The following is a 13,801-nucleotide window of genomic DNA, read 5'->3' as shown; positions in this document are numbered from 1 at the left end:
TAAAGCAGACTGCACTCGATACATATGAGGTTTTAATTTTAGAACTTAACAGAATCCTATACATTCTACAGTAACTTCTTTGTTTTCAGCTATGGGTAAAAAGAGTAAATTCACTCTTCACTTTATGAAACAAGCCGACAATGGGTCATATCGTATAAAATCACCGGAAGAAGATTCTAGTCAGGTTCCTCCTTGTCCTAAACCAAAAGAAAGAGTAGACCTACAAAATGAAGGTAAGCCGTAGTTTATAGTGTGGTAACTTCAAGTAAAATCCTTGTTTGAAAGTTGAGGTGATTAAATTATTTAAATATTTATATAAATATTATTGATGACATTATTGTTTACACTACAGATAATGCGGAAAAAGAAGCCACTACATAGGCGAATTCCACTTCTGAGTTTGAAAGTCTTTTCGAAAACAGCAGCGAGGATGATATCTCCAGTGGCAGTAGCGATGTGTATGATCCAGGTAAAAACAAAAATGACCATAGCAGTAACAACAGCACGGAAGACGACGATGACGAAGTTGATGTGGGAGTAAAAAGTACTAAGCAGCGCCACGAAAGGAAAAGAAATCAATCACTTCAAAGTTTGCAGAAAGAAAAACGTATGAGAGGACAGGATTATTTAGGAATGCAAAAAGATGAGTTTGGCAAAAAGAGACCAACAATGAGCAGGAGAAGGAGGGAAATGAAACCACGATGTACTTGTAAACATTCTTCCTTAAATCGGAACAGGGATTGCAAGGATATTACAGAAGAGCAGAGACAGGTAATTTTTCATCATTTCTGGCAGGATATGTCTTGGGGTGAAAGAAAATTTTTTGTTAGAAGCCATGTCTATTACGTTCCAGTTAAAAGACACAGAAATAATTCAGAATCTAATAAATCTCACCATTCTAACACACTATATTACAATTTTGTAATAGAATGACAGAGAAAAACTGTCTGCAAGACTATGTTTCTGAATATTTTGTGCTTAGGCGAATGGAGTGTCAGAAAATGGCCATCTAGTGCATCAGGAAGAACACTTGCAGAAGGGCCTCAAATGCAGGAGAGACCGACGAAAGTTTCAGGTGGACGACAATCAGCATCAGATTTTTTTGCAGAGTTGCCGAAACTGGAATCGCATAACTGCCGTCGTTCTTCCACAAAACTCTACTTGGAACCTAACTGGCAGAGTAAATCAGAACTACATAGGGAATATAAGGAATTTTGCAAGAAAAGAGGACAAATCCCAGCTGCTTAGAAACAGTTCTGCAAGTTATTCGATGAAAATAATCTTAACTTATTTTCGCCTAAAAAGGACCAGTGCGATCTTTGTTGTTCTCACCAGACAGGCAATCTCTCAGACAATGAATACTCTTTGCATATGGCCCGAAAAACTGAGGCAAGGGAAGTGAAAAATAGTGATAAATTAGGACCAGCTAGAGTGTTCACTGTGGACCTTCAAGCACTTCTGCTTTCTCCCAGACTAAAAGCATCTGCACTGTGCTATAAAAGCAAACTAAAGGTCCACAACTTTACCACTTATGATTTAAAAAGTAATGATGGTTATTGTTACCTTTGACACGAGAGTGAAGGTGGACTAACAGCTTAGGAATTTGCCAGTATACTTGTGCATTTTATAGAAACGTATGTCCAAAATGATTCAGAAGCTATTTTCTATAGCGACGGATGCACGTACCAGAGTCGAAACTCAGTCATGAGTAATGCACTGGCTCATCTCGCCAATCAGAAAGGCATTACAATAGTGCAAAAATTTCTGGAGAAAGGTCACACTCAAATGGCGTGTGATTCTATGCACTCCACCATAGAAAGGAGGTTAAAAAACAGACACATTTATACTCCTGCTGGCTATGTAGAAGTTTGTACTACCGCAAGACAAAGTCATAGACTTTATGTTGTCAATTATTTGGACCACACGTTTTTCAAGTCCTATGATAAACTCTCATTGTATTTGTCTATTCGGCCAGGATCCAAAATTGGGGATCCAACAGTGACTGATATCCGGTGTCTCAAGTATGATCTCTCCGGAAAAATGGAATATAAATTGAAATTCAGCGATACATGGGAAACATTCCAAGAACGATGTCACACATATCCAGCTCATGTACAGTGCCCCCTCTCTACAGTTCACCACTAAAGATCAGTGCAGAAAAGTTAATGCATTTGCAACAACTAAAGCTGGTCCTTCCTAAGAATGTGCATTCATTTTATGACACACTGCCTCACATTTGTAATGAGAGAACATGTCCGTGCCTAAAAAAAATGCAGCCAAAAATAAACTTGTTTACAGCCACCTATGACTGTGATTGTGATAGTAGCAGCAATAGTAACAACAGTAAATGTTAATAAACTGCACAATTGTTTACAGTAATAAAAGTTTAATTAAAGCTAACAACATTGCTTCTATGTTTTTTACACATTGTCATTTATTAACATTCAGATTCCAATATTTTGATCAATGTGAAATTATTCATTTCACTTTATATCTGCAACAATGTATCCTTACAGATGTTTCGTAATACACAAATAATGCAAAGTTTAGCTAAGTATGTATTTTTTAAAACAAATTAAACATTCATTCATTTCAGTTCTTAACCGTGCACTCATTACATGCCTCTTATCTCCATTACTGCCAAAAAAAATAACTGTGAAAACCTTGTAACTCCAAAAACTGGCAGACAATTTGAAGTGCATAATAAAGTCTTATGTACCAATGACCGGATCCATATTGTGTAGCAGAAACCACTACATTTGACTAATCAGGTCCCCATGTGATTTCAATAATTAGTTTTTTGTTTCTCCTGTAAAATTTGACCAATTTGAGTTACGAGTTTTTCATTGCCTAGCGACATTACGATGTTTTGTCAGTAATCTCTTTCTTGCTTATTCCCCTTCCTTCCACCTTTACGTTCTACAGTTTTCAAATCTTATCTGGTACAGTCCCCAACAATTAGTCTTTCTTTCTCATCCCATCCAGTAAGTCTCCCCTGATCTGGGGTACTGGGTGCCTTTTCTGAACTCTCCCCATTTCCTAAAACTCACCAGTCCTTTACCTTCATTCCCTCTTCCTTTCCCTTCAATCCTTCTGCTAGAAGGAACCACTGGTTGTGAAAGCTTGCACTTTTACTTAACTTTTATACAAGTTTTCTCCTTCCACCACTTGGTGAGCAGTAATACCAACCATAATACTAACTTCTTACTTCAATGTAGCAGAGTTTTATCACTGTCGTCAGCCACCATCATTCAAAAATTGATTAACGTCCAGTACAGGAGATAGGATGCAGATGTTTTAAGTTATGGCTAACAACGACTTTTAACTATCAAATTAAATAAGTTGAAAGCTTTAATCAAGTGCATTTTTTTTTTAACATTCTATGATACATTTCCAAGTATTTCACCTCCATTCCCAGGAGGACTGATTTACCGCTAACATACGTTGACAGTTCAGTTTGACTTTATAAGAAATTGTACTCATTTTTTAGCAGTTAAAGCTTGGTTTTCAACCAATTTTCAGCATGTGCTACAACAAATATCAAACACAGGTACCATAGAAAAGAGAGGAGATACATATACAAGTAGAGGACATAGAGAAAGCCCTTCCAGCCTGTCATTAGCAGATGCTCCACATTCTCAACAGCAGAAATACTTGTAAGAAAATATCTTCCTTACTAAGGAGATATCAGGAACGAACACATGTCTAACATATAATTGACAGTCTTACACCATTTCACTGGATGTTTTTGTCTTACAGGAACTTGTCATAATGTAACCACTTCTTCGAAGAGTATTTGACGATATCTCGCTTCACCTTTTTTTTTTTTTTTTTTTTTTTTTTTTGCCCCCCCACCCCACCTGAGAAAGATCACAAAAGCAGGAGCACAATCCGTGTAAACAGAATCATTCCATCATCTGCTTGGAGAGGCACCAGGACTCCATCAGTGTCAATACAAGGATAGGGTAGAATGAGAGGATAGATGAGAAAGCCTCTGTCCGAAATACGCATGGGCGTAATCTGTGTCTGTGTAAGATTCTGACTAATAGCAGAGAATACCAAATATTTATTTCTTTTTTTATGTTTCATTGATTTATGTACTGATGCAAGACGTAACTCATAAATTATTTTTTATAGCATAAGCATTTTTTCTGTAATATAAAAGTGAAGAAGCATATTTACTAGGCCACCCACCTTTCTCCATAGAAAATAATCTCTCCAACATCCAAGTAGATGCCATGTAAGTGTTCGCCCACCTCTGCAGCACATGCTGTAATAATGTGAGCAAATTTAAGATGCACAACAGCATTTAAAGTCTGTGAATCTGTAACTAGATGTTCCTCCTCACATAAATCCTTCAGAGTTGACTCCAGACGCTTAAGCAGTGATGACCACGTTCTGCTTCCCATTGCAGCTAATATCCTGTCAAAACAACAATAAATGAAGACCCAGAATTCAACTTCTGCATCAGCTGGAATAACTAAATAAATCATGAATAATGCAAGTTCTTTCTATTATGCAAAAAGATATTATATAATACAGAAGAAAACACATTCAACTGCATGCAATGAAACTAAAATAGAAAGTCACACACATTAACGTAGATGGCTACAGCTGGGACGGAGAGGCAGGAAGAGGATGGAATAGGAATGTGGCACTGGTAAGACAGGTCTGGTGCTAGCAGTGGAAGTTCCATGGAGCACACAATGAAGTGGCTGAGTTGATAGAGAGGGAGAGACTGCAGGTATAGCAGAGGGAGAGGAAGATTGCGGAAAGGAGAGTGCGAGTATAAAAAGAGCGAAACAGGAGGTACAGATACAGAGATGCAGGTGGGTGTGGGTCAGGGGCTAACGGTATCTGAGGCCAGGAGTTTTCTTCGACTCCAGCCCTCCTCGTCTCACCTGTTATCAATCTTTGCCAAAAGAACATAGAATACTGGGATTATAGTCATTAATGTAACTGGTCACTGTAAATTGATACACATTACATATCATAGAAAATTATTCCATCAATATCAAATATAAAGCTATGATTTTCTAATTTTTCTTTTAGCCATGACTAGTTCAGTAATTTATCTAGTGAACACTTCAGTTCTTCCACATATTGCACACAAAATTCAGATTCCACACAAACTAAACTTAATTTTAAGTTTTCCTTTATCAAAACACACGAGTTTTATTTCACTTATCCTCAAACCTTTACTAGCAAGAATCTTCACCTTACTCTCTAATGATGCTAAGTAGGCACCAAAATTATTTTTCAGGGTAAATTTACAACTGGCATTTCATTTCACACCAGAATTCATCTTAGTTCTAAGTGTCTCTCTCTCTCTCTCTCTCTCTCTCTCTCTCTCTCTCTCTTGAAAGCAAGCCTATCATCTAAACTTTGAGTTCTGCCCTTTAACACATCCAGTTCACCTTTCAACTGTGGAACTGCCTAATGCTTACAGTTATTACATCTTCCACAATTCAGATCCTTTTATTCAGCTCACGTTCTTCCTTAAATCTCCATTCTGCCCTCTCCTCTGACTGATCCATACCGCCATTTAATGGTGCATCCAGTTGGTTCAACGGTTCTGCTTTTTCATCTCAACCGCTTCTTCACTGACAGTAACCATTTCTCAATTTATACCTGACATTTCTTCCCTGAACCACTTGATCCTTTCAGATCCAGCAGACATTTAAAACATTCTACAATAATATTTCGCGGTCATTTACTACAGGCAGTGAGTGTGGAGCTGTAAGGCTGGGAGAAGCCTCTGCCACCCAGCGGAGCTGCCACTGGTTCATGAATACAATTGAATACAGCAGATAGTGGAGGCTGCTGATCATTTATGAGTGGTTGCTATGGTTCATAGGTGTGGGGAAAGACGAAAACAGTGTCAAAACTGCAAGGGAGTAACATAAAGAAGAAGGAGACATGTGAGATAATGGAAGGCTGGAGAAGCGGAGGTAGGTGGCTCTCAAGCAGCAGCAACTTGACAATTACATTTTCAGAGTTTACTGCATTTATCAACTCAAGATACATGTCATGCACACACAAATATTAAGACTGAGGAATCTCAGTTTGAAAATATCAAATCTAATTTAAGGCATTTTTCATAAACCCAGACGTTACACAGCATATTCCGTAATGTCTGTTATTCACAATCTTTCCGCGTGAACCTACAGTATGCAGGACTTTTTTCGGGTAGACTGAAGTGTGATTGAACTGACCTGTTGACAATAACTTGTTTGTCACAGTTCATAACAGATTTTCATCCCACTGAGATGGCTGTGAACAACATAAAATGAGGTTACATTGGAAATAAGTATAACTAGTGTTCCAAGTGCAACAAGTGTCACAGGCAAAAAACAATATGAGAAGAGGAAGCTTTCTCTAAAACTTTCTAAAACTGTCCAGCAGATCATCTCTCTAGCACACAAGAAGGAATGGGTACATCTGAAATAAAATTCAAGTAATGCATACAAAGAACTGTTGTTACTTTCATTAATGCAATATTTTCCGAGATTAAGAATATTCTTCACATGCTTACAAACTGTTGCTCATAATCAAAACACTATAGGAAGTAGATTTCTAGAATGCAAAAAATAAAAGTATCATGATGCTTTTATTGTCGAAAACTGTCTGCAGGTGCTAAGTACAAATACACTACTGGCCATTAAAATTGCTACACCAAGAAAAAATGCAGATGATAAACGGGTATTCATTGGACAAATATACTATACTAGAACTGACATGTGAGTACATTTTCACGCAATTTCGGTGCATAGATCCTGAGAAATCAGTACCCAGAACAACCACCTATGGCTGTAATTAACGGCCGTGATACGCCTGGGCATTGAGTCAAATAGAGCTTGGATGGCGTGTACAGGTACAGCTGCCCATGCAGCTTCAACACGATACCACAGTTCATCAAGAGTAGTGAATGGCATATTGTGACGAGCCAGTTGCTTTGCCACCACTGACCAGACGTTTTCAATTGGTGAGAGATCTGGAGAATGTGCTGGTCAGGGCAGCAGTCGAACATTTTCTGTATCCAGAAAGGCCCGTACAGGACCTGCAACACGCAGTGGTGCATTATCATGCTGAAATGTAGGGTTTTGCAGGGATTGAATGAAGGGTAGAGCCACTGTTCAAAGTGCCGTCAATGCGAACAAGAGCTGACCAAGACGTGTAACCAATGGCACCCCATACCATTATGCCGGGTGATACGCCAGTATGGCGATGATGAATCCACGCTTCCAATTTGCGTTCACCGCGATGTCGCCAAACACAGATGCAACCATCATGATGCTGTAAACAGAACCTGGATTCATCCAAAAAATGACGTTTTTCCATTTGTGCACCCAGGTTCATCGTTGAGTACACCATTGCAGGCGCTCCTGTCTGCGACGTAGTGTCAAGGGTAAGCACAGCCATGGTCTCCGTGCTGATAGTCCATGCTGCTGCAAACGTCATCGAACTGTTTGTGCAGGTGGTTGTTGTCTTGCAAACATCCCCATATGTTGACTCAGGGATCGAGATGTGGCTGCACAATCTGTTACAGCCATGCAGATAAGATGCCTGTCATCTCTACTGCTGATGATACGAGGCCGTTGGGATCCAGAACAGCATTCCATATTACCCTCCTAAACCCACCGATTCCATATTCTGCTAACAGTCACTGGATCTCAACCAATTCAAGCAGCAATGTTGCGATACGATAAGCCGCAATCCTGATAGGCTACCATCTGAACTTTATCAAAGTCGGAAATGTGATGGTACATATTTCTCCTCCTTACACGAGGCATCACAACAACGTTTCACCAGGCAACGCCGGTCAACTGCTGTTTGTGTATGAGAAATTGGTTGGAAACTTTCCTCATGTCAGCACGTTGTAGGTGTCGCCACCGGCGCCAACCTTGTGTGAATGCTCTGAAAAGCTAATCATTTGCATATCACAGCATCTTCTTTCTGTCGGTTAAATTTCGCGTCTGTAGCACGTCATCTCCGTGGTGTAGCAATTGCAACGGCCAATAGTGTAGTACTACACATTTCAAATCTCATTTTAATATCAAAGTCTCACTCAAAGATTCATACAACCATGGAATTGTCACGACTTTAGCACTCACATTAGTTACCACTGCAGAATATTATTCTAAAATAGCTGCACGGAGAGAATGCTGAAGGTTCACCGAAGATTATTAAAACTTACAATGGGGCTCTAAATATAAAGCATACTAATGAACACAAACATAGCTGATTCACCTTGGTTTCTGTAGAGACTCATTCCGGAGTAATTTTTTTTGCATTTCAAAATGTCCTAGTACACTTTTGCGGCTTTCATCCAAATATATAGTGTTATTCTGGTAGTCAGGCATCTCTGCCAATTCTTTAACAATGCAGCATACAATAATAGCCCTCCCATACTGAAAAATAGAAAAAAACTAATTTTTAAGTACTGTCATAGAATGTTGCTCCAGAACAAAAATAGAAGAATATTAGAAAATATTAGAAACACATGGTGATTTCCAGAATGATATTTTCGCTCTGCAATGGAGTGTGTGCTGATATAAGACTTTCTGGCAGATTAGAACTGTATGCCAGACCAAGATTTGAACTCTGGACCTTTGCCTTCCATGGGCATGTGCTCCAGCAAACGAGCTACCCAAAGCACGACTCACAACTTGTCCTCACTGTTTTACTTCTGCCAGTACCTCGTCTCCTACCACCCCAAACCCTGCAGAACTAGCACTCCTGGAAGACAGGAGTACTAGTCCCGCTTGTTTCACATGAGAACTCCTGTGAAGTTAGGACGGTAGGAGACAAGGTACTGGCAGAAGTAAAACAGTGAGGCCATGTCGTGAGTTGTGCTTTGGGTAGCTCGTTTGCTGGAGCACATGCCAATGGAAGGCGAAGGTCCTAAGTTCAAGTCTCCATCCAGCACACAGTTTTAATCTGCAAAGAAGGAAGTTTCACATGATGGTTGGTGTGTGTGTGTGTGTGTGTGTGTGTGTGTGTGTGTGCGTGTCTTTAGTAAATCTCCCAAAGACAAATTTCAACACAGTAATTATACATCATTTTATATAATAAGTACAGTTAAAGGCTTTGTGCCTTTAAATCAAAATATTCCAGTCTTTAATCCAGACATTTTTATCTCACAACTCTCAAGCTTTTTTAAGAATTAAGATCATGCTTTTAAATAAATCGCTTTAAAATTGGCTACAGTTATAAAAAAGTAGATTTGAAAAACAACCTATTTATATGATTGGACTCAATAACTGCTTCTACACTTTTACCACCTTGTACCAGTTCTGTAAATTATAATTAAATAATATTTGATTAAGCTGGCCCATAATGAAAAGAACATGTGATGAAAAGAAAAATAATATTTAACTTAAAATCACAAGTACGTATTAAGAACCAAATTGCATGAGACAAATAAAACATAGTCTGTGCTTCGTTGTGTCACTAAACACAACACAATTACAGAAAATAAACAATGAATTAATTAAAAATAAATATTTATAAAATAATTATAATTTGTTTGAATCTGCTCTCCTTAATAGAGTGTATTCAGAGTTATTTGTAGTGTGCTATTCCCATCTGAGAGAGGAGGAGGACAGATAAACAGACACAAAAAAGGTATTGCAAAAAATACAAACTGTCAGTATGATTAAGTGCACTTTTGGGGCATGCTAAATCAAAAGCAGGTTGCCCTCTTTGAGGCCTGTTATCTCAGATGTAATATCTGCAAGGGGAGGGGAAGGATAGCAGTTTACAGAAGGGGGGAGAGAGAGGAGTACTGACTGGTGCAGTGTGCTGGGACTAGAATGCCAAGAAGTGCTGGATGTAATATATGCCAAACCACTCACAACCGGTAGGTTGATTTTAATGCCCTTGCCATCCTCAGACTTTTAAACTGGCTCACCCAGCCACTTATAAGACCTACAATTTAATGTGGACTCTAAACTTTACTGCAATTTGGAGTTTTACACACATGAAAATCATTATCAGATTTAAAAGAGGCAGTAAGTAACTGGAAAAAAAATCCTTGGACAGGCTGAGCATTGAGCTCACCAATACTACAAGTTTGGCTTTGACACGTGATGATGTACTGCTGGCCACCCTAAGTGGAAGATGTGTCTCAATATGCTCCCTAACTTTCATTGTTTTGAGTGATCACTACAGTGGTCATATGCGGCATACTAGTGTAAAGCTGTCACTGAACCACCTACGTGCCAAATTCATGCATTCTCCACTTTGCACTTTTATACACAACAATTAGTTTCATTTGTGCTTGTGGTGTTCAGATTAACACCAACATATCTGTAGACAACCTTGTGAAACGTCACAGGAAGCTGTAATTCTCAAGACTCGTACCTCTCCAACTCCTAAAATCATTCTGTGGGGAGATACTAGATACAAAAATAAGACTGTTTTGGAACTGCTGAAAAGGGGCTGAATGCACATCAGTATGTCACGAGAATAGTAAATCCTCTTGTGATACCCTTCATGACTGTGGTACCAAATGGAATATTCTAGCAGAATAATGAAAGGCACTAAACTGCACTTCACACCACAAATGTCTTGAAAGTACAGATTCTTGACTGCTCTGACCAGTCCCCTGATTTGTTACCCATAGAGTAACTCTGGGATGCAATGGAAAGATGTAGACCTTCATAAGAACCTCCTGCCAGCAATCTTTGTGAATTGGTACAGCATGTTTGAGGCATGATAAGAACTTCCTCAAGATGACATCCTGAAGCAGTTTTCTTAAATGACACAACGAATACAAGAATGTATTCATGACCATGGAGGTCACACCTCATACTGTTTTTATCAATGGACATCAGTTCTGAATGGAATCATTTAATGGCCATTGTCTGATGAATATTTCCACTATTTTTGATAATTACCGAGCTGGTTCTTCATCGTGTAAGGCTTTAAATTTTTTTCAGTATACTACTGATAATGACCATACATTGTACTCTCCTTTGATCACTTCTTAAATTACTATTTAGCTTGTTTTTTCCATATCTCTACTGCTTTGAGAATGATAATTATTATGAGCATTTATAGTTGGACTTCACTGTCTTTTGCTTTGAGAATAATTATTATGTATCTCTTTAACTGGACTTACATATATACCTAAAATGTTTATCACTGCTTTCATTGCATGCTGAGAAGTAATGAATTCTTCAACAACATGAATGTTGTAATCATAGTTGGTTGGTATCACCCAGTCAGCCAACACTAATGAGTCATAATAGCAATCAGTCATTATAGTAATCACTGTGGAACGCACATATCAGAAAGGAAATAGAAGTATGCCATGACAGTTCATTGCTATAATCAAGCAACCTAGGAAGGAAATGCACTGGGTAATATGACAAACACTACCCTGAAAACAGCTTCTCAAATAGTTTTAGGACTCGCTGAAGATTTGCTCAGCAAAGAGTTTACTGTATTTATCTCTATAACTGATACAATTGCCCAGATTGGTAAACAAACTAACATGTACATTTACCAATGTTGGCACAGTGCAGCACGACTGAAAGAAGTTCCCAGACTTCATGGAAAATGAAATACAGAAGACAGGAGAAAACATAACTGCATACAGAAACAAGAAGATGTCATAAAATGGAACAAGATAGATATGATAATAGTCAGCACCATGGAAATGTGCTTGTAAAAGTAAATGCAAAGAATATGTAGTGCAAAAGTTGTATAGTCACAAATTACAACAAGAACATGGAACCCCTGGACAGGAGTGATTTCAAACTGCAATTCGGTAAATAGTTGGCTGTATTAATGCAGAGTCTCGCGGCGATAACATTTAATAAAATGTTCTCGGGTTTCCAACCGCGTCAACTGGTTAAAACTACACGAGCTTTCGGCCAAGCTCGTGTAGTTTTAACCAATTGACGCGGCTGGAAAGCCGAGAACATTTTATTCAGTTGGCTGTATTCTCTCCACTATATGGGTAGTCAGTTGGATACCCTCCTCTAACACCAAAAACAACTTGTCTTATAGCACAGGCATTACTTGGGCTTCTTACCAAGGTAAGAAGCACAAAACAAAGACCAACAGATGTATGTACAAAAGGAGGAGGCATCTTACTCACGTGCATAATGTGAAATTTCTTCAGGTGCAAAGAAAGCGATTTTTCATTTTGTGAAAATATAACATACTTTAATTTTCAATACATCACAGTCAACTGTAAGCCATTTTAATTTTCACCCATAAATTAAAAATCCACAATAAATGTGGCACACTTTGTGTGAGGTGGCAGTTAGCACAGCAGTTAGCACACTGAGGTTGAAAGATGATGAGGTTAAAGTGAGCAAGGCATGTAGTGCAACTGTGCCAGCCTATGCTAGGGGAAACTACCCACAAGAAAGAGACGTAGGCATAAAATACTGACTTAAGGGGTTAGTAAGAAAGAAATACGACCCCTTGACTTTTGTTCTCATCCTTTACAGAGATGTCACTGCATTCAGTAACAAATAAATTCCCCTTAAAAAAAAAAGAAGAAGAAGAAGAAGAAGACAGAGAGTTAGTTAAGTAGTTAAGTTTATAGTATTCTGCATTCTTCGATAGGCATTATATATTTCAAGCAAAATCAAACAATGGAAACTACAGTTAGGAATATCAACAAAGCATGAAAAGACAGAATGCTACTTACCATAAAGATGACACATTAAGCTGCAGACAGGCACAATAGAAAGACACCAGCAGATAAGCTTTCGGCAACAGTCTTCGTCAGAAAAAGAGAAACACCCATCATTCATTCACACACCCCTCACACACACAGAACTGCCAACTCCAGCAGCTCGGGCCAGAATGCAGCTATTAGATGGGATGGAAGCAGCAATCTGGAAGGGGAGGGGAAGGATAGCAGTTTACAGAAGGGGGGAGAGAGAGAGGAGTACAGACTGGTGCAGTGTGCTGGGACTAGAATGCCAAGAAGTGCAGCATGAGGAGGTTGTGGGACAGCGAGGTGGGAAAAAACAGAGCAGATAAGGAGAGGAGCGGGGAAAGATGGGCAGGTGCATTGGCAGAGGGCGGTAAACGAAGAGGGGGGGGGGGGGATGGGAGGAGATGATAGGACAGTATTTTATCATAGGATGAGGCTAGAATAATTACAGCAGCAAAAAAATTGTTGTGAGGATAACTCCCGTCTGTACAGTTCAAAAAAGCTGATGATGCAGGGGAGGATCCACATGGCTCAAGTAGTGAAGCAACCATTGAAATCATGCATGTTTTATTCAGCTACATGTTGTGTCACAGGATGGTCTACTTGGCTCTTAGCCACAGTTTGGCAGTGGCCATTCATCCTGGTGGAGAGCTTGTTGGTAGTCATTCCAACATAAAAATCTGTATAATGATGCAGCAAAGCTAGTAAATGACATGGCTGCTTCCAAAGGTGGCCAGGGCCCTGACTGGGTAGGATAAACCTGTGACAGGACTGGAATAGGAAGTGCTGGGGGAGGGGGGGGGGGGGTCAATTGGTTGTGTCTTGCATCTAGGTCTTCCACAGGAATATGAACCTTCTGGCAGGGGCTGGGATTGGGAGTGGCATAGGGATGGACTACAATGTTTTGAAGGTTGGGTGGATGGCAGAACACCATTTTAGGAAAGATGGAAAGGATCTCTGATAGGAAGTCCCTCATTTCAGGGCATTATGATAGGTAATCAACACGACGATAGGTAATCAAAGCCCTGGTGAAGGATGTGGTTCAGCTGTTACAGGCCAGGGGGGTATTTGATGAGGAAGGAGGCTTGCCTTTGTGGCTGGTTCTTGGGGGTGGTGGGA

At 39.4% G+C, this 13,801-nt stretch overlaps 1 protein-coding gene across 1 annotated transcript in view; it reads right to left on the bottom strand.

The window, feature by feature from the left end:
- The window catches only part of LOC126457965 (serine/threonine-protein kinase ATR), a 359,569-nt gene that overhangs the window by 250,105 nt on the left and 95,663 nt on the right, over positions 1–13,801 (bottom strand). The window contains exons 9-10 of the mRNA XM_050094723.1: positions 8,251–8,411; positions 4,195–4,422 (exon numbers count right to left, since the gene is read on the bottom strand). Coding sequence (XP_049950680.1) covers positions 4,195–4,422; positions 8,251–8,411 — 389 coding nt within the window. The remainder of the gene's footprint in view (positions 1–4,194; positions 4,423–8,250; positions 8,412–13,801) is intronic.

The sequence above is a fragment of the Schistocerca serialis genome, chromosome 2, assembly GCF_023864345.2.
Source record: "Schistocerca serialis cubense isolate TAMUIC-IGC-003099 chromosome 2, iqSchSeri2.2, whole genome shotgun sequence".
NCBI lineage: Eukaryota > Metazoa > Arthropoda > Insecta > Orthoptera > Acrididae > Schistocerca > Schistocerca serialis.
This window is presented reverse-complemented; position numbering and strand designations above follow the sequence as displayed.